At 49.9% G+C, this 18,649-nt stretch overlaps 8 protein-coding genes across 8 annotated transcripts; 3 read left to right on the top strand and 5 right to left on the bottom strand.

Annotated features, from left to right (window-relative positions):
• Nucleotides 1-222: 222 nt before the first annotated feature.
• On the bottom strand, nucleotides 223-2,036 carry N7471_002512 (MFS transporter; the record flags this gene model as incomplete). Its single annotated transcript, XM_057275232.1, has 4 exons — nucleotides 223-1,068; nucleotides 1,122-1,545; nucleotides 1,599-1,620; nucleotides 1,697-2,036. 4 exons carry the CDS (start codon nucleotides 2,034-2,036, stop codon nucleotides 223-225), a joined length of 1,632 nt encoding a protein of 543 aa, XP_057139870.1.
• A 674-nt stretch (nucleotides 2,037-2,710) lies between these two features.
• Nucleotides 2,711-5,829, bottom strand: N7471_002511 (TTC39/IML2 family protein). The gene is given in 6 exon segments (XM_057275231.1): nucleotides 2,711-3,678; nucleotides 3,730-4,406; nucleotides 4,424-4,783; nucleotides 4,834-4,900; nucleotides 4,973-5,049; nucleotides 5,202-5,829. 6 exon segments carry the CDS (start codon nucleotides 5,275-5,277, stop codon nucleotides 2,842-2,844), a joined length of 2,094 nt encoding a protein of 697 aa, XP_057139869.1. The 5' UTR covers nucleotides 5,278-5,829; the 3' UTR covers nucleotides 2,711-2,841.
• Nucleotides 5,830-5,909: 80 nt separating this feature from the next.
• Nucleotides 5,910-6,437, top strand: N7471_002510 (proteasome regulatory particle lid subunit SEM1; the record flags this gene model as incomplete). Its single annotated transcript, XM_057275230.1, has 3 exons — nucleotides 5,910-6,018; nucleotides 6,079-6,199; nucleotides 6,404-6,437. 3 exons carry the CDS (start codon nucleotides 5,910-5,912, stop codon nucleotides 6,435-6,437), a joined length of 264 nt encoding a protein of 87 aa, XP_057139868.1.
• Nucleotides 6,438-7,133: 696 nt separating this feature from the next.
• Nucleotides 7,134-8,509, bottom strand: pgkA (phosphoglycerate kinase pgkA; the record flags this gene model as incomplete). The annotated part of the gene is made up of 3 exons (XM_057275229.1): nucleotides 7,134-7,900; nucleotides 7,964-8,384; nucleotides 8,444-8,509. The coding sequence occupies 3 exons, from the start codon at nucleotides 8,507-8,509 to the stop codon at nucleotides 7,134-7,136; spliced, it is 1,254 nt and encodes a 417-aa protein (XP_057139867.1).
• A 419-nt stretch (nucleotides 8,510-8,928) lies between these two features.
• N7471_002508 (Mpv17/PMP22 family protein) lies at nucleotides 8,929-10,549 on the bottom strand. The gene is made up of 6 exons (XM_057275228.1): nucleotides 10,262-10,549; nucleotides 10,087-10,177; nucleotides 10,002-10,027; nucleotides 9,601-9,937; nucleotides 9,378-9,544; nucleotides 8,929-9,320 (listed from the first exon to the last, which is right to left on the bottom strand). Exons 1-6 carry the CDS (start codon nucleotides 10,325-10,327, stop codon nucleotides 9,249-9,251), a joined length of 759 nt encoding a protein of 252 aa, XP_057139866.1. The 5' UTR covers nucleotides 10,328-10,549; the 3' UTR covers nucleotides 8,929-9,248.
• A 1,687-nt stretch (nucleotides 10,550-12,236) lies between these two features.
• On the top strand, nucleotides 12,237-12,821 carry N7471_002507 (uncharacterized protein; the record flags this gene model as incomplete). Its single annotated transcript, XM_057275227.1, has 1 exon — nucleotides 12,237-12,821. One exon carries the CDS (start codon nucleotides 12,237-12,239, stop codon nucleotides 12,819-12,821), a length of 585 nt encoding a protein of 194 aa, XP_057139865.1.
• Nucleotides 12,822-12,876: 55 nt separating this feature from the next.
• N7471_002506 (TRAPP trafficking subunit Trs65 domain-containing protein) lies at nucleotides 12,877-14,944 on the bottom strand. The gene is made up of 4 exons (XM_057275226.1): nucleotides 14,705-14,944; nucleotides 14,376-14,648; nucleotides 13,204-14,314; nucleotides 12,877-13,144 (listed from the first exon to the last, which is right to left on the bottom strand). Exons 1-4 carry the CDS (start codon nucleotides 14,877-14,879, stop codon nucleotides 12,976-12,978), a joined length of 1,728 nt encoding a protein of 575 aa, XP_057139864.1. The 5' UTR covers nucleotides 14,880-14,944; the 3' UTR covers nucleotides 12,877-12,975.
• A 99-nt stretch (nucleotides 14,945-15,043) lies between these two features.
• Nucleotides 15,044-17,571, top strand: N7471_002505 (snoRNA-splicing protein PRP40; the record flags this gene model as incomplete). Its single annotated transcript, XM_057275225.1, has 4 exons — nucleotides 15,044-15,178; nucleotides 15,228-15,379; nucleotides 15,428-16,502; nucleotides 16,561-17,571. 4 exons carry the CDS (start codon nucleotides 15,044-15,046, stop codon nucleotides 17,569-17,571), a joined length of 2,373 nt encoding a protein of 790 aa, XP_057139863.1.
• Nucleotides 17,572-18,649: the final 1,078 nt, after the last annotated feature.

The following is an 18,649-nucleotide window of genomic DNA, read 5'->3' as shown; positions in this document are numbered from 1 at the left end:
GAAACGTAGTGAAGTAAAACTTCTATTAGACCACGCCTGATATAATAAATAGGCTCGTAGGAAATAACAGCAGTCAATCTGAGATGGCTCAAACTCGGGGGGTATCAAATGCAAGGGATGGGCGTGCCACACCACAAACCAGGTTGCGATCAAGTATGCGTGTAACCCAGCTAATAGAAAAACATATACAATAAAACCACAAAACAATTATTTAGCAGAATTTTAAACAGAGTCTCGCGACCACGTCCCGCGCGCTCGGATCCGCTTCCCGTACCTGTAGAACAGATATGGAATGGGGATGAGAGCAACGGAAATGAAGCCCAGTACACTAGCAGCCCAAGGAACACCAAGATTATGAAACATGGCACTTGTGAAGAGCGGGAAACAGCCCGCGAACATCGAGCGCAGGAAAGTATTCGCAGCGATCGCGCTGGCGGAGTATTTTTGGAATGTATCAATGAGGTAGTTGAGAGCAGCCTGGAAGATGGTGAAAAAGCCGAAGCCCATCATGACTGCACCGATGTTCGGACAGATCCAGTGGATATCCTTTGGACTTGTCCAACCGAAGACGAACAGGCCAGCAGCAAAAAGCACAGAGCCGATCATCATGGGCGGGAGACGAGCTTCGGGAACCGGACGGTTGTTATTCGCTTTGAAGCGCTTTATGTAGAATTTCTGGTTGGCGAGGTTGATGCCTCCGCCCATTAGAATACCGACTAGGTAGGCGAGGAAGGGTAGGGCGCCGACGACTTGGTTCCAGCCGCGGAGTTCCTGGAAAACGATTGGGAAGGCTGCTAGACTGAGATAGAGGATGCCGTAGACGAATGATGCGTAGAGGGCAACGAGGAAGCAGATTGGGGTTGCGAGGAGTTGGAAGGGACGGATGAGATACTTGTTTCCTATTTCTTTGAGGGTAACATCCCATTCTTCGTGGCGTGCATGGAGGGCCCAGTTGCCGCTTTCGAAGCGGAGTCGTTGTGCCTTGTACACCAGCAGAACTGGTGGGTAGCTCTCGTCGACGAAGAGGAGGTCCATGACCAGGAAGAACATCATCATGATACCGGTGATCTAGTAGATATTAGCATGGTTTCAACTTCAGCCTTAGAGCGTGGAAGGCTCACATATTCAGTCCAGCGCCATCCTAGATTGCTCTGGACGATGGCACCACCTGCGATAGGCCCAAGAACAGGTCCGCCCACCACGGCCATGGCATAGCCGACAATGGCAGCTCCACGCTCTTCGGGGCTCCATATATCACTCAGGACTCCGCCGGTATTGGTAACAGGTGCCGAGCCAAAGAAGCCCGTGAAGAATCTAGTGATCATAATAGTCTGCACGTCTTTGGCGGTGGCTGTCGCGAACGAAAAGATAGCCGCGAGAAAGTATGGCGGTAGAACCGCCGTTTTGCGTCCATAGAGCTCAGACAGAGGCGCCCAGATCAACGGGCCCAATCCCAAGCCGAACAAAAGTAATGATGTGCCGAGCGTAGCAACCTCGCTCGAGATGCCGAACTCCTCGCTAATCTCTGCCTGGCCCGTCGAATAACTAACATTGTTAGTTTAATAATCTATAAACCACGAAGCAAAAAAAGGACTTACATTGAACTCGCCCACGTCGAGCCTGCAATTGATAACGGCCATTAGCGTTATTCCCCACAATTCACCATTTCCCCGACATTGCCCGCGGACATACATACCCATAGTAGTTAATCCATACAACACTGTCGTGATAGCCTTCTTTTTGAACCCCCAGTTCAACGGTCTGTACGGATCATCCGGCCCTTCAAAATCGACGATGACATCGGGACTTGTCTTGGTATGGGTGAGTGGATGATTGAATTTCGCCGTCTGGCCGGGCTCTCGACTCCGAATGCGCGAGACTATTGAATGCGTGCGCTGTTCAAAGGCCGAATAACCTGATGCCGCAGTACTTCGCTTTTCCAATCCTGCGATTTCATTCCCGTCGTGGCTGCGATGCGGTTCGATCTCTTCGCTAGAATTGCTGGTGCGATAGTCATGTTCTGTCCGTTCGACCATTATCACACACGGCTCATTGGTTGAAATGTCGTAGGACCAGCGCGAGCACTGGGGAAGGTGGAATATGGGAGACGAGAGATACGAAGTAGACTAAGTTACGGTGGAAAAGTCCGTGGAAGTGGGAAAAATGAATCTCGGAGATAAGAGGTGGATATGACGGAAGAGGTCTCAAGCGGAGATATCTTTGAAACTTGTAAGGCTGAGAGATATTTGGGGATCTGAATGCGTTTTATTCGCGTTTTCAAGATTTTGTCGGACCTCCGGTGGCAAGAGCCGTGTTATCCGAGACGTTGGGGTTTAGTGCGGATTCTGTCAACCACCAACCACGTCGCCAATCTCTTTGTTAATGAGCCTTTTTGGGGATAGCTCAATGGCTTTCTCTCGGCATCACCACCAAAGCACCGAGACTTATATCATTCCGGTGGTGTGTATAGGGAAATGGGAGCTCGGCCTTAGTGGCCATGGCGCCGAGTGCCGACTGTCATATAAGTGAAACGGGGTCTGCCGGAGCCAATGAAATTCACGTTTAAGCATTGACTTTTCATACCTTGTCGATCGGGGGAACTAAATTGTAGGCACAATGGAAATTGGAGATTGAGGTTGAGGTTGAGTTATCCAGTTATCCTTGTTTGGTCTATCACATGACATCGTTTGCTGTTGTGAAAGGGAAAAAGGATATAAAAAGAACTTCGGTAAAACATCTAACCCTAACATCTACTTGTACTCTATGCGTGTATGCTACACAAGGCATCCAGGGCAGCTATGAACAGAGACGTGCCCTAGGATTGAAACATAATAATCGCCATTAGACTGCCGGATTCATGCTTTCCCATTTGTGGACTGCTTCCATCGCCGCAGTAACCTTGAGTCCAACACGAGCGTCGAGCTCGTAGCTCTCCCAGCGAGCAGCATGGTCGAGGTATTCCTTGCACTCGGATACCAGCTTTCTCTCAGTCTGCGTGCTCGTCTCCCCAGATCCCGCGGACGCTTCATCCGACGCTTTGGAGGAAGCTGTAATCCCATGCAGGGTCTTGTACGTGGGACGCTCCATCCAGAAGTTGGCAGCCATCTCGAAATGCGCCACTGGGTGGACCCAGTCATCCTTCAAGTGGCCCTTGAACACAGATTTGTCGTGGTTCAAAACGCAGGTCTGCAGGATCTTTTTCGCCTCGTCGTGTCTGTGCAGGGATCGGAAAATGGCAGCCCGGAGAAGCCCCAGGATCGCCTTTTCTTCGATCCCCTCGCGAGACCATGTCTTGTTGTTTTCGCTTTCGCACCATTCCAGCCGGGTCAGGGACTCTTGTAGTTGCTCGTTGGTCATGCGACTGTGTCCGTTCCAGAAGAAAATCATTTCTTCGATGGGGTCCACTCCAATCGCATCCACGAGAGACACGTCCCATTCTTTCGCGCGTGCCTCCCATTTGGCAAGTTTCCGAGTCACAAAGATATCGAATGGCAGTTGGCGGGCCATGAATTTCTTTTTCCCGGCGAACTCAGGTGCTTTCCGCATGTACAAGGTGGCTTTACTAGCATGTTCCTCTGCAAGCCTTGGGTCGTGGAGTGATTGCCGGTACAGGGCAACATGGCACGATCCGGCAATGTAGTAATATAACGAACGAGACCACGAGTTAAGTTCCACGCACTGAAGGGATTAGCTTGATGGTTCAAAAATCTCCATAACAAAAGGGCTTACTTCGATGAAGGATTCAGCGCAGACATGATATCTGTGGAGAAACAGTGCGTTCAAGCTCTTTTCGAACACGGACAACGCCTCGACCTGCTTGAGCGGGCTCTTCTTGTCCGTCGACAACAGTTCCAGAGCTCTGTCCAGGTCCTTATTCGCGCCTAACATCCGCGATTCTTCGATCAGCCAAAGTTGACTGTTGGGGAACCGAGACCGCATCTCCGCCAGCAACGCAGCCAGCCTCTCCTGTGGGTATCCCTCGACGTCGGCTTCGCCAGGCGTTGGGTCGGGCATAATATCGCAGTAGCGGACAAAGCCGTTGTAATATCCTAGCAGTGCCAAAGCAGCCATGGCGCCGATAAAGTTGTGGAACTTGCTAGCTTGCCAGAGCATTCTCAGCCCTCGTTGCTTGTCGCCGTGGAAGCCAATAATGGAAAGAAGCTTGCTGAATGCGGGTGGGACCATGGAGATTAGTAGAAGAAGAATACCGAAGCAGAAGTTAGCACCAGAGTGCACAAAAACATCGATTTCGTTTTTGAAGATATCCGAGTCGGGGTCGTGGTGGATATGCTTTACAGGTGTGAAAGTGCCCGTTGGGGCATCTGGAGACAACGCTCGGGGGAGATCGCCAGTCCATTCATTGACGAATTGAGCTCGGTTTGCTCGGCGGAAGCCACTTTTGCGCCCTTTTTCGATAAAAGACTGGACGATTCCGACTTTGTGTCTGGGCATGCAGCGCTCGAGCTTGAGAGGTCACTCGCAGAGGGTAGTAATACTTTGTGTATACCCCTCTGCTCCATAAACTTCTCTTCCATCTTCATGATAGCGTCTAGTGCGATATAAGCCTTTCTCAGCCGATAGAATGCTTTGATGCTTTCCGTCAGGCTTTCATTCAGTACCCCAACAACCGCACTCATCAATTGGGCGATTGCTTGGCACAACACATATTCGGTACCGGCAGCATAGATATCGGAGTGAAAGGCATTGGGTGCTTGGGCGTTTTGCTGGGCCCGGGTTTGGTCGTTGGCCGCGCTGGTTTCTGCGTCATAAAGGCGCTCGGATGCTGCGGGATTGTCAGAAACAGTGGATTTAGAAGATAAAAGTTGCATGGACCTTGTCGCATAATCTCCTGCTCGAAGCCTAATGTTGCCCGAACGAATGCGACCACGCCTTTACCCAGCTACTCGATCAAGAGTCAGCATCTTTCCTTGAGGTCTGTGCTACGTCATAGCTTATAGTGACGATCACCCACATTATGAAAAGACGAAGTGCCCGTGGAGAGACCAGTCTCCGCACCATCAACATCGTCATTGAGAATGAGCGTTGCCGCTAGTTGGGCATGGCATTAGTCGGTGCCTAAAGGTCAGACATTTCCCATTGGACATACCTGTCATCGCATCATGCACTGACTCAGAATACCGCAGTCAGTATCCAATCAAATAACCACTACGGGCTTTCATAGAGTATATCACACCACTCACAATCTTTCAACTCAGCCTGCGAGTCCACAGACTGCGCCGGCTTCTTGCCGTACAACCAGGACCCGACTCGCAACATGGCGAAAACCACTAGTAGTGAGTATGAAGAATGGATCTTTCAATGGGGACAAAATCAACGATCTTTTCAGGTCCAGGCAATCCGATCAAGCCGAAAAGAGAGAGGGCCGGATCGGGAAGAATGTCAATATGTCAACTGTGCGATAGCGGAAACACGATGGCCGAGAACATCACTCATGAGAGAAAATAACAAAGAGAAGAGGGAAAACACAAAGAAGTGGAGAGGGGGAGTAAAGCTCGAGTGGGGAGGGGAAGGAAGTAATATAACAAACACGTCTCCAAGGCTGAGGCTCATTCCCATGGGATTCTTTTCGCCGGTTGCTCCGCGTGTGCGCAACTTTTTCTCTTTTATACAAGGCCAATTCCACATCGATCGGGGTATTTTGGATTATTTTGTTGCATAATACTCTCTTCTACTCTTTTATCCAATATTACTATACATTTTATCGTATCTATCATTTAAATCCCAACACTATACTGGTTTCCCAGGTTGTCTCCCAACTACATCATCGTTATCGCCTTATCGCGGTCTTACTAAGTCAAACCTCCGACCTCCGTCCTCAAAGCTGCCACATCCACGTCCACATCTCCACCTATCTGCTTTGATCCTCCCGGTCTATCACATCATTCACAATGTCAAACCCAACTACCCAGAAGGCCGATGCCACAGAGCAACCCCCGCCACAGGCCAAGCCCCAAGTCCTGGAGGAAGACGATGAGTTTGAGGATTTCCCCGTCGAAGGTATCGACCAAGCATTCAACTACTTCCCTGGAGCAACGAAGCTAACTCGAGGACCTCCAGACTGGCCCCAAGAAGAAGCCGAGCAGACCAATGGCTCGACAGCAAACGACGGCAGCGAGCACCTGTGGGAAGAGAGCTGGGATGACGATGATGCGGCAGAGGACTTCTCAAAGCAGCTGCAGTGAGTTCGACTTTCCCTACACTTACTTCCCTACACATCAAATACCCTTTATGCTACGTTCCTTGCTTGGCCATCAATTCTCTTTCATGTTCACATCTACACCGCCACCGACGCTCGCACCCCCATCCCACTTTCCGCCACAGCTGTCAGCTGTCAGCTTTCCCCTCCTTCACCGCACACACTAACATCCATCACCTCATCCAGGGAAGAATTGAAGAAAGTCGAAGCATCGGCTTAAACCTAGACGAACCTGGACAAGCGCACCAAAAAGAGGTAACCCCCGCGTCGGGTTTCGGGATGGGTTCATTATCGAGTTGGCTGGCCATTTCATCTCGCACACTATACCCCCCTGTCTTTGGAACCAATGGGAGGATTCAGAAACCATAATTGCCGCATGCATTTGTCGGGAGCTTGTTGGGCAGGAAATGAGATACGGTTCTTTTGATTTTCTTTTACGATTCATTACTCAGAGCGCTGATCTAAGGCTGCTTTCGGGATTACTATGATATTCTCTTTGATATTCCCACCAATATCAAAGCTTCTGATTCCGCGCAAGCCTTAACGTGGTGTTTTGTAGGAGGGGGATGAACGGAAGTATCAATTGGAGCTGTGAATGGGATTGGCATGGTTCAATCCAATCTACATGCCACTGTGGCGTTCCTGTCTTATTTATTCACCGTAGGGATTTTCTCTCATCTATATGCATGAGAATTGACCACGGGAGATCTCTTGATGTCGCGACTAAAGCTTCGGTTTCGTACCTGGGTACAACACTTAGTTATCTGATCTATGAGCACAATCGAGGTTTTTGTTTTGAAAAAATGTGTATGTAATTAAAGGAAATTCATTGGCTGTGTACATTACAGTTTCATAAACATGCGGGACGAAAGGAGAGCCGATGTAGACTCCCCCCTCGTCGCTTATTTTTCATCATTTACTTACTGGACAGAGCAGCAACACCGGGCAGCTCCTTGCCTTCGAGAAGCTCGAGCGAGGCACCGCCACCAGTCGAGACATGGGAGATCTTGTGCTCGACCTTGTACTTGGCGGCGACGGTAGCGGTATCACCGCCACCGATGATGACGATGGAACCGGACTCGGCAGCCTTGACAGCGGCATCGAGGGTAGCCTCGGTGGCCGCGGCGAAGGGCTTGAGCTCGAAGACACCGGGAGGACCGTTCCAGAGGATGGTCTTGGCCTCGGCGATGGTCTTCTGGTAGAGCTTGACACTCTCGGGGCCGACATCCAGACCCATGAAGCCGTCGGGAATACCGGTGGCGTCGGTAGCCGCACCAACGGTGGCATCGGCGGAGAACTTGTCGGCGGTGACGTAGTCAACGGGGAGGACGATCTCGACGTTGTACTTCTTGGCCTTCTCGACGATCTCGCCGACAATCTTGCTGCCGGCCTCGTCGAAGAGACTGTTTCCGATCTTAACGTTCTCAAGAGTCTTCTTGAAGGTGAAGGCCATGCCACCGGTGATGATGAGGCTGTTAACCTTGGGCAGGAGGTTGTCGATCAGCTGGATCTTGTCAGACACCTTGGCACCGCCGAGGATGGCGAGGAAGGGGCGCGCAGGGCTCTCAAGAGCCTTGGCGAAGTACTCCAGCTCCTTCTTCACGAGGAAACCGGCGGCCTTCTGGGGGAGGTCCACGCCGACCATGGAGCTGTGAGCGCGGTGTGCGGTACCGAAAGCATCGTCTGAATTGATGTTAGAAATGAAAGAACGACAGAAAATTGGAATAGGATTGGGGCGTTACATACTGACGTAAACGTCACCGAGGGCAGTGAGGCCCTTGCGGAACGCATCAACATCGGCCTTGTCGGCCTTAACCTTCTTGCCCTCGGCATCCTTGGAGCTGCCCTCCTCCTCGGCGTGGAAACGCAGGTTCTCAAGCAGAATGACCTGACCATCGGAAGCCTTGTTGACGGTCTCCTCAGTCTTGGGACCAACGCAGTCCTCGGTGAAAGTGACGCTCTTGCCGAGAAGCTTCTCAAGCACGGGAACAACGGGCTTCAAGCTGTACTTGGGGTTGACCTTGCCATCGGGGCGGCCCAGGTGGGACATGAGCACAACGGCCTTAGCACCGTTGTCGATGGCATACTTGATGGTGGGCAGGGCACCGACGATACGCTGGGGGTTGGTAACGTTCTTGTTCTCATCGAGGGGGACATTGAAGTCAACCTGTTTCAGTCGGCAGTTAGAGGCTGCGAGTAATGAAGCTCAATTGGCTGGGAGCTTACCCGGATCAAGACACGCTTGCCCTTGAGGTCGACATCAGTAACGGGGAGCTTGTTGGAGAGAGACATTGTAGGTGGCTAATAGTATGACAATGGTAAAAGAAGCGAGAAAAGGGAGAGAAGAAGGAGAAAGAACTAATCAGGCCACGGTGAGTCGCGATCAGTAAAGAGTGGAGGGGTCGGTTTTGGTGGGGCAGGCCGGTGAAGAGGTCGCACCCGTAGCAACCTTGGTACATACCGATGAAGTATTCCACCGAATAAGGTACTTCCTTGTAGTATTATGAAATCCGTGTTTCCTAGGTATCTATATAAAATGGGTACCTTGTCTGCCCGTACCCGACTATCCCCGGAGAACTGATCGGGCTGACGCGGGACTGATGTCAGAGCTGCCCGCGTTGATACGGGGAAGGCCGGGGCATAAAGGTCCCCTTTAGCCTCGGAATCGGGAAATTCTGGGGAGATTGCCTCTACTGAGGGAAGTTGTCCATAACCGCTACATGCTTGGATGTTTTCCGAGTCCAACGAAATCATGTGAAGCTCAAAGGGGGTTGAAAAGCGGAATTTTCTTAAAGCATCCAAGTCAAATCACAAAAATAGTCAAGAGCAAAACCCCCAGTTGTTATTCCCAAATGTGCAAAATCAGACCTTTTGAAATGCAAAACCTGTCCGTGGGCAAATACCATAACCATGTACATGAAAGCTAGCCTGATCAACCGGAACGCCTGAATAATTTGGCAAAGAAAGAGTGCAATTTATAGACTTTATAGCCCGAATCGTTATCATTATGTTCGCGTTGGATAGCATTGAATTAGGACTCGTCGGAGGAGTTAGTCAGAGAAAGGTATGCGGTCCACGCAATACCAATAGTTGAGACGAATGGCTGGGTTAGGAGGTCAGCATGGGTCCCATCTCAACAAGGAGAACCTGGGAGACTCACAATCTGGAACTGAATAGGAATGACTCGGAAGTTTAGGATCTGCACTGCCGGCCAGAGCACAAAGTTGGCCTTTAGGGTCGGCAGGTAGACGTCACGGAACTTGTTTGTCAATGCCCTTCTACCACCACCCTCGGCGATCGTCATGTAGGTGAAAAAGCACGCCAGACCTAGATAAAATCAGTCCAGCCCAAAACATCCCAAAGTAGCTAGAGGCAGGTCATACCAAATGGCGCAAAAATGAACTGGTCAAACGCGACACGCTTGAAAGCTGGAGCCGTCGGGTTCCTCTTGGTGAGCGGGAATGCTCTGGACAAGAAACCGAACCACTGGAACTGCACCGGCGCCATGAAGAAGCCATAAGCCATAAATCTCGTCAGACGCTCAAAATCGAAAGGTGGCGACGAGGTCCGGACATATCCCAGTTCCCCTACAGCAGGGGGTTTCTGCTTATCAAAGTCGGGGATCTCTATCGAAAGGAAATCATCGCCGCTTGTCGGAGGTCGGCGGGTCCGGAAGGCTGTAATCAGCTGCGCAACGGTATCGGCAACACCACCAAGCACCTATAACATCCATTTTGTCAACTGTCGGTTCGTACTTTGGTGGTCAATATCGCGGCAAGCTTACAGCGTTGGTGACCATCGTCGTGAGCACTATTTATAGCAGTGATGTCAGTCTGGGATCCCGCGGGAACCGGCGGCAAGAGGCTTACCTGGCTTTTCAGCATAGTAGGTATTAAATTTCGCGGCAAGACGTGCTGCCACTGCCATCTCGACGAGGAAAATGATCGTGTGCAATAAAGGCTACCAGATAATGACCACTGGGTTAGCCGCTGTAAACAAATTGGGTGACAACATGCCAGGCGTCAGTAAGGGGCATCAACATACCACGCGACCGTAGATGTATCTCTTATTAAGTCCGTCCAGGACTTTCCGCTTCGCAGAGCAGATCATGTCTCAAGGATTCTGGCAACTGGAGGAGAGCGATGAGCAAGACTTCTGGGAAGGGACGAGGTGCGCCAGTATGACGCAAAGTCCAGGGACACCGGGGCAGTTGAGAAGCAAATCTAAGAAGCTGGATATCAAACCCAATTCCCGATGTTCTTCAGAAAATCCCAGATAAGATGATGATATCAAGGAAAGAAGATAGCCTCCAGGTTCCCGCCTTGACTAACGAAGTCACCTGGCCAACTACGACGCTGAGTCGATTACCCCGTGATCTCCTTCCGCCAATCACATTCGTCGAACTATATTTTGCTGCCTTATTCCGTACATAAGTATATCTACTCTACAATCTACATAATAATTACAAATAATTACATATACATCGACTTGATAGGAATTCTAGAACTACTGCATCTCATATTTCAATCCATTTGTATAAATATCTTTCTTTGTTAACACCTCCTTGGGGGCCCAGGGACCAGTCTTGGCATTCTTCGGTTTCCTTCCGAGTGCCGATCGTTGTGGATCGCTGATGTTGTATACATATGGTAACTTTCTAGTACATAGTTGGGCGCAGGGTTAAAAAATAGGTTAATCAATTGATGAAATGAATGGAAGATAGTTCAATGAGAACAAAGTGAGAGAATAGAAAATGAGATACAGTGGGCAATGCACATATACAGAGAGCAATATCTCTACGCATGATGTCAAACAAATACAAAGATCTTCAAACCAACATAGCTGTTTGCTGCTGTTTATTCAAATATATCAAGCGACTACCATTGGCATCGTCGGCTGACGGCCGGGTCATGAGCGATTGTGATATTGTCAATGAATGATAACACGGAGTAGACCCTAATATGTACGATATACGAAGGGGCGTACAGGGGACTTTTCCATGCATATATATGTAGCCAGGGATTTTGCCTATCAATCTGCACTTTGTCGGTTTCTAGTATTAGTTCACCACATTCCCTATCGTTCAACAGTTACTACTTCTCCTATAGATATACTACCCGAGTATCTGAAATATCTCTTTTCTTTCAGATTTCTCTCATTTTCATTTCACTTCACTTCTCAGAGGACTATACATGTAGTCCCCTATTTATATCTCTTCTTCTAGACGAGTGGTGTCTCCTCCGGGTTTATATTAAGCGGTGTGTGTTAAGTTACATGCAGTATATTTCCAACCTGTACCATTTCAATATATATAACACGAGCGAAGATAAAGTGGTAAGTTATTATGAGGGGAAAAGATGATTAGTACACTAATATTAGTAGGTGCCTTGCAACTTAATAGAAGCAATTCGATGAAGTGAGCATTGCGGAAGATTTCTAGGAGGATGAAAATACGTAAAGGCCATCGAAGTTTGGAAGATGGCTCACTTCAGCATGCTGAAGTACGTGAGGCGGATGGAGGTATTGGGGAAGTCGACGAACCCATTGGGTTGTAAGGGTTGTTTCTACTGAATGCATGTAGCATGAAAGGTTTGATCAAGGACGTGACCAAGGAGCAGAGAACGTACTGCCGTGACTGCGGGAATTTCGAGAAATCAAACCATCCATGCTTTCCAACTTGCCGAGAATGCGGTAAACAATTCGCTGGCGAGACTCCTACAGTGGTTCCTTCCCTTGCTGTGGTTACTGTAACCCCGAATCTCCCTCTCCTGGCCAAGAGAATCATACATATCAACCCGGCTCTTGGTCATCTAGAGCCTGGATAACATCAAGATTTGCAAGTCCCGCTCGCTACGAGCCCTACCATTGCCTCTTAAGTTGTCTAAAACTGATATCATCTCGCAGCTCCTTCCAAAGGTTTGACTCCCTTGAACTTGCCAATCCACTTCCACCCGTGAAAGCCAATGATGGCAGACCCAAACCCTACTCCCATGACCAAAACACGTCTGACGTGCCGAAAATGCGCCAAACCCGAGTCCTCAAAGAATATTCTGCAGCGCTGTGGTCGCTGCAAAACAGCTTCGTACTGTTCGAGAGACTGCCAGAAGAAGACTGGAAAGAACACAAAACGAGCTGTCTCAGAACCCGCGAATCTATATCATCGACCGGTGCTACAACACATAGCGAGACTACTCCCGCAGCAATGAGCCGATCTTCGCCTCCGGATTACAACGTATTGAATGTCCAATCTGGGCTCGGAGTCGGGATTACCACTCCATTCACTCGGCTTGCCGCACACAGGTGGCTACACGGCCGGACAAAAACAGATGTGTTCAAGCTTCTCATCGACACAATCTATGTCAGATCCTGGGATGACCAGATCTTGGCCGCTCAGAACCGATTAGACACTGTTCAGAAAAACAAATATTACGCGGCAAGAATGCTGATCGTTCGATTTCTCAAGGAGGCTGAAGGCCAAGGCTTGCTACGACCTTGGTGGTCCGTCGAGAAGGAACAGGAGTGTGTCGACTTTGGTCTTGGGGAGGGCAGCTGGAAGGGCCGCGATGTCCCAATCCAAAAATATCAGGTTCTTGAGACCTATTGAGAAAGTCAGAGAATACTTCTCCAAATGCGTGTTTAAAAAAGATTATCTTAAAAACACACCATAATAGGTCATAGGAAAATAATATGTTAAGGACAGGCCACTTTGAAAGTAGCTATAGCTTCATGTCATATATATGTACAGTGTGGGGCTGCTCTTAAGTAGAGCGAGGCTGATCATCCGCCAAAATGTCCGGAAGATCTCGGATATCAGTCGTTTCGTTCGTGTTCACATCTACAAGCCGGACTGCCTCCAAATGAAGTGGGCCTGTGGCCAGAGGAAGGAGTTTGAGTTCGGTCGAGTGGCAAGTTCCTGGAAGGAGAGGGCTAATAAAAACGTCAGATTAGAGAAGTAAGGGTAAAGAAACAGAGTAGAGAATGCTCACCCCACGCGAATATCTGTGCTCAAGCTGATCAGTTCCACTTCCTGACCAGCCACACTCTTTTGCCTCGCATGCACGATATTATCGTCAGTCACCGCTTCGGCCACTTGGTCCTCTTTCCGGCTGGTGATAGATGACGATGAAGGCCGGGCAACATGCCCTCGTGGATCCACGCGTTTCCGCTTGGGGATGGCAATCAATGCAAACTTGCGAGGAATGTTTGATCGATTGACAATAAAAACATCCCAAGAGAAGACAGAACCCACTTGCACATGAACAGGTCCGGAGAAGGAGATCGTGATACCCACATCGGTGACCGAATATGCTCGTTCTCGTAATGAGCTTCGATGGGAAGGGGTCACACCCACTTGAGTTGACACCGATAAACTGGTAGGGCGGTTGGTCCTTTGCAGCGCTGGACTGGGCCCCCCAAAAGTCGGATTTAGGGCGACTGAGAAATCGACGTTGGTTCTCCACTGCATAGAAATGCGTGGCTTGCAGTCGTCATCCACAAGAATTATTGCCTCGAGAGATATGTCCAGCGTGCTGACCAACGCAGTAGATGATGGATTAGTCTCTGGGCCATACTCCGGTGTGAGTTTATACATGAGGGTCACATCGTCTCGCGGACGGCAAGTAATAGGTAGAGTCAGGCCCGGTGTGTCTGACAGCGACTCAATCGTTCCTTCAGACAGGTGAAGATTCGCTTTGTCAAAGGAGACCTCGCAAGCTAGATAAGGCGTGACCTCAAAGTCAAGACTGGCCACGGTCATTGGTATACCAGTGTAGGAGCTCAGCCGAGAGTACCGAATCCTTGCACTTGCGGCGGGCACAACACGAAAGGGATGACCATGTTGTTGTTGGATATTGTAAATCGGGTCCTCGTTATACGTCGTCGGTACAACCCTCAATAGTCTGGAAGCAGGGAGGAAAGGCTCTTTATGATTGAAAGATTTACCGGTGGATAAAGATTGCAGCATATTGGTGGATGCGGGGACGAGTGAGGGGAGATAGTCATCCTCCGAATCCTCTTGACGGCGAGCGTCAGCCGGATTCAGACTAGCAGAGGCAATGAATAAGAGTGACGGGTGTTGGATTCGAATACGGGGACGTCCTATCAACCAATTAGTGACGTTCAGGTCATGATATCCAACCCAAAAGTTCAAATAACTCACGCAGTATAGTTTCAATATTCCAAACCAAATAGACATGGTTCCCACTGCCTTCATCGCCCTCGAATTCATTGAAGACTACCAGGGGATCCTCATCTCCACCGACAATTCCCGAGAATATTATATCTCGAGTTGGCGTGAGATTTTCACCAACTGATTCAGCTGGATCGACGGCGAATACATCGAGTTTGACTTCAAGTCGGGGCAGGTAGTGTTTCAGGATCGTTTCTGAGCAATCAGACAGTCTCAAGACGATACGGACAGGCAAAAATTCATCTAATAGCTATTAATGAGTAAGACGCAAACCCTGGCCAGCCTTTGAAAGAGCATACCAAAGAACAATAGAGACCGTTGAGGGATTGACGAGAGAACAGAGGGGAGATCATCAGCTCCGTCCTCTAGGGCCGAACTCAGGGCGCCCTCAATGTTGAGTGCTGGAGCATGAGGCACAACTGTATCAAGAATGGCATGACGCAAGAATTCACCCGGGATCTCTAGGCCAGGCATTGCGACAACAGATGTCGCAAAGGAGTCAATAAAGTGATTGTTTGGAGCTCAGGAGATAACCGATAAGTGTTGGTACGGTCGACGCGAGGTGCCAAAAGCGCATAACCGCGGAGATCATTGGAGAAGCTCCGTTTTCACTCTTAGTCTCTTCAACACCCTTCACAATGGATCCAAGCAGCAACCCAGGCTCTGCCCTATGGCAGCAGGCGCAAAATGCTGAAGGGCGCGTTTATTATTACAATCTCCAGACCAAAGCCACACAATGGACCAAGCCTCAAGAGTTGATGACTCCGGTTGAGGTTTGTATTTGACCGGAAAATGTTATGAGCTTCACTGACTTCTTTACAGCTTGCTCTTTCAAAGCAACCATGGAAGGAACACACGACAGATGCTGGGCGCAAGTACTGGTACCACACAGAAAGCAAGCAGAGCACATGGGAAATGCCTGAAGTTTACAAAGATGCGCTTGCACAGGCGCCCGCCCCCCAGGCACCTCCCGCGTAAGTGCCTTCCCAAATTAACCTCCCTCAATGCTAATTCCATTATAGTGCCCCTTCCTTTGTGGCCGGCGGGACGTCTTTCTCGCAACCCCAGCAACGTGACCGTGAAGACTTTGACCGAGGTGATCGAGGTGACCGCGGTGACCGGGGATACGGCGACCGTCGCGGTGGATACGGGTCATATGAAACGAACGGCATGGTTGCTGCTCCGGAATACAAGTCCCAGACGGATCCCGACTATCATTCTCTTGAGGAGGCGGAGAGCGCCTTCATGAAGCTGCTCAAACGCCACAACGTGCAGCCCGATTGGACTTGGGAAGAAACAATGCGCGCTACGATCAAGGACCCGCAATACCGGGCTCTTAAGGACCCGCGAGACCGCAAGGCAGCATTCGAGAAATACGTGGTCGAGGTTCGCATGCAGGAAAAGGACCGGGCGAAAGAACGATTTGCCAAGCTTCGCGCAGATTTCAACACTATGCTGAAGCGACACCCTGAAATCAAATACTACAGTCGCTGGAAGACGATTCGTCCGATCATTGAGGGGGAGACCACATTCAGGTCTACCAACGAGGAAGATGAGAGACGCCAGCTTTTCGAAGAGTACATCCTTGAACTCAAGAAGGCTCACGTCGAGCAAGAATCTCTCACGCACAAGGCCGCTATGGATGAGCTGATGAACATTCTGGGCTCACTCAACCTGGAGCCATACACGCGTTGGTCTGAGGCTCATGCTATCATTCAGTCTGACACCAAGTTCCAGGGCGATGATAAGTTCAAAAGTCTGAGCAAGTCTGACATTCTGACTGCCTTCGAAAATCATATCAAGTCCCTGGAGCGGGCTTTCAACGATGCTCGCCAGCAACACAAGGCAGCAAGAGCCAGAAAAGAGCGTAAGAACCGAGAGCAGTTTGTGGCCCTCCTTAAGGAGCTCCGATCCCAAGGTAAGATCAAGGCGGGCGCCAAGTGGATGAATATCTGCCCGATCATTAAGGATGACCCCAGATACCATGGCATCCTGGGCCAGCCTGGTTCGACCCCTCTCGATTTGTTCTGGGATATGGTGGAAGAAGAAGAGCGGGCTTTGCGTGGACCTCGGAACGACGTGCTCGATGTTCTGGATGTGAGTTCTCTCGGATTGAATCGAATATTGACTATCTATACTAACGAACCAATTCCAGGACAAACGATATGAAGTTACGACTGAAACGACATTTGATGAATTCAATTCTATCATGTCCGCCGACCGCCGTACCTCCAAGATCGACCCTGAGATTCTCAACCTCATTTTCCAGCGTATCCAAGAAAAGGCAATCCGACGCACGGAGGATGAGAAGCATGCCGCCGATCGTCAACAGCGCCGTGCCGTGGACGCACTGCGTTCTCGTATCAAGCACCTAGAGCCACCTGTCCGGGTCACCGACACCTGGGCTGAAGTTCAACCTCGCCTTGAGAAATATGACGAATACAAGGCCCTCGAGTCCGATGAGCTTCGGGAGTCTGCATTTGAAAAAGCAATTCGCCGCTTGAAAGAACGAGACGAGGATGCAGAGAGGGATCGCGAAGCACACTCTCAAAGCCGTGGGGCTCGGCGGGATTACGACCGTGGTGATCGTGAATACCGCAGTGGGCGAGGAGAACGACGAGGACCCAGCGGCCAGGCCCGCACCCCGGAAATGGATGCATACGAAGCAGACCGTCGCAAGGCACAGGCCGACCGCGAACGGACCTACCGCAAGGTCAGCGGTATTTCCCCATCTCGTGACCGTCGCGATGAGCGTGGAGACCGTTACCGTAGCCGGGACCGTGACTTTGACCGTCCCCGCACTAGAGACCCAGACCGACGTGAAGACGAGCGCGAGCGCCTGTACCGCACTCGTGGTGATCCCCGTGGAGGTCGTGATGAGCTTGATTATGGTGGTGGCACTGGTGGTGGTGGTGGTGGTGGTGTTGACACTCGCAGTGTGGCCAGTGGTGACCGCCGACGTCGACGTGACAGTGATACCGAGAGCGTGGCTAGCCGTTCTGCCAAGCGGTACCGACGTGATAGCCGTGAGCGAGAGCGCAGCAAGGGCCCAAGAGTCCCCCGACGGGAACGCTCTGCTATTCCGGAAGAAGAAACGGAGGACGCAAAGAAGGACGAGAAGGCCATTCACTCTGGCAGCGAGGAAGGAGAGATTGAAGAGGAGTAGATGGGAGTGGATATTTTCATTCACACTTGACTTCATATGCAAGTAATTTCTGCCCTTCAATGCACATGTAGGATATTGAGCTGAATCTATGTTGCAATCTCATTTGCTTTCTTCTAGGCCTAGTAGTCCCCTCTAGGCATCAAATCCGACTTGCACACCAAAGATAGGTCGGGCTCGCCCTCACGCTTGGGTGATTGTTAAAGGTTGGGGTCTGAACCATTCGTGTCTCCCATAATGCTCCTCCTAATGCCGCACTAATTGCACTCCTAGCAGATGTAGGCGTTCATCGGATCATTGATTTTACTAGGGACCTCTTTCGGGTTTTATATTTCCCAGTCATTCTTGGCTCGTGGCCTGCCCATTGATATTGCCTTCCAATAGCCCCCGCAAATAGGTCTGCAGGTAAATAATTCACAGCTCTACATGTGTACCTATATCTTCCCTGTGCATCGGTCGTATTTGTGATTGACTTTATATACCATCTGGGACTTGCCATTTGAACCAACCCATGGAAGATAAACTTACGCAGGGTAACACGTTAAATTGACAGATGCAGAGATTTATGAAACTTGTCATATAATATCTTGCAAGAGATGATGCTCTATGCAGTTTATATAAAAGGAAGCCTGAAGTTCACGAGCCCGGCGAAGTTTATATATGTCTTAACATTACTTCATTTGGATTAACGACGAATATATTTCCAAGAGAACCCTCATGGCTCTCAATATAAATAGTTTAAAGACAGGTTTAAGTCCCATCCCATTCTAAGGATCCATCTTTGGGGGCTATATTCATTAATGGGAGAAGCAAAGACGAGGAAAAGAGTTGGCTATATAGGGCTGATCTGAGGCCAAGGTGACTGCTCCTCTATCTCTCTTCTATATCCTCTTCCTCCCTTCTTTCCTTACTTTATTTCTCTTTCTGTTTTCTCATCCACCTTTGTCTCTTCTCACTCCCCTTTCTCCCCTCTTTGACACTCTTCACGGCATGCTACTGTCAGTTTCTCCCAGGTCATATACGTACTCTTCTGAACAAAAGCCTGCTAACACTCTGTGTAGGTGCTCGATCATCCATCACA

This window comes from Penicillium samsonianum (assembly GCF_028829775.1).
Source record: "Penicillium samsonianum strain IBT 33392 chromosome Unknown utg000002l_segment0_segment0, whole genome shotgun sequence".
Taxonomy (NCBI): Eukaryota; Fungi; Ascomycota; class Eurotiomycetes; order Eurotiales; family Aspergillaceae; genus Penicillium; species Penicillium samsonianum.
This window is presented reverse-complemented; position numbering and strand designations above follow the sequence as displayed.

Coding starts and splice junctions, on each gene's coding strand:
- N7471_002511 (XM_057275231.1), bottom strand. CDS start 5,277: ATGTTGCGAGTCGGGTCCTGGTTGTACGGCAAGAAGCCGGCGCAGTCT. Junction 4,901..4,972: donor GCACTTCGTCTTTTCATAAT/GTGGGTGATCGT, acceptor TTGATCGAGTAG/CTGGGTAAAGGCGTGGTCGC. Junction 4,784..4,833: donor GCAGGAGATTATGCGACAAG/GTCCATGCAACT, acceptor ACAATCCCGCAG/CATCCGAGCGCCTTTATGAC.
- N7471_002508 (XM_057275228.1), bottom strand. CDS start 10,327: ATGATCTGCTCTGCGAAGCGGAAAGTCCTGGACGGACTTAATAAGAGA. Junction 10,178..10,261: donor GATACATCTACGGTCGCGTG/GTATGTTGATGC, acceptor ATTATCTGGTAG/CCTTTATTGCACACGATCAT. Junction 10,028..10,086: donor CTACTATGCTGAAAAGCCAG/GTAAGCCTCTTG, acceptor TGCTATAAATAG/TGCTCACGACGATGGTCACC.
- N7471_002506 (XM_057275226.1), bottom strand. CDS start 14,879: ATGCCTGGCCTAGAGATCCCGGGTGAATTCTTGCGTCATGCCATTCTT. Junction 14,649..14,704: donor ACGGTCTCTATTGTTCTTTG/GTATGCTCTTTC, acceptor AATAGCTATTAG/ATGAATTTTTGCCTGTCCGT. Junction 13,145..13,203: donor AGCACAGATATTCGCGTGGG/GTGAGCATTCTC, acceptor CGTTTTTATTAG/CCCTCTCCTTCCAGGAACTT.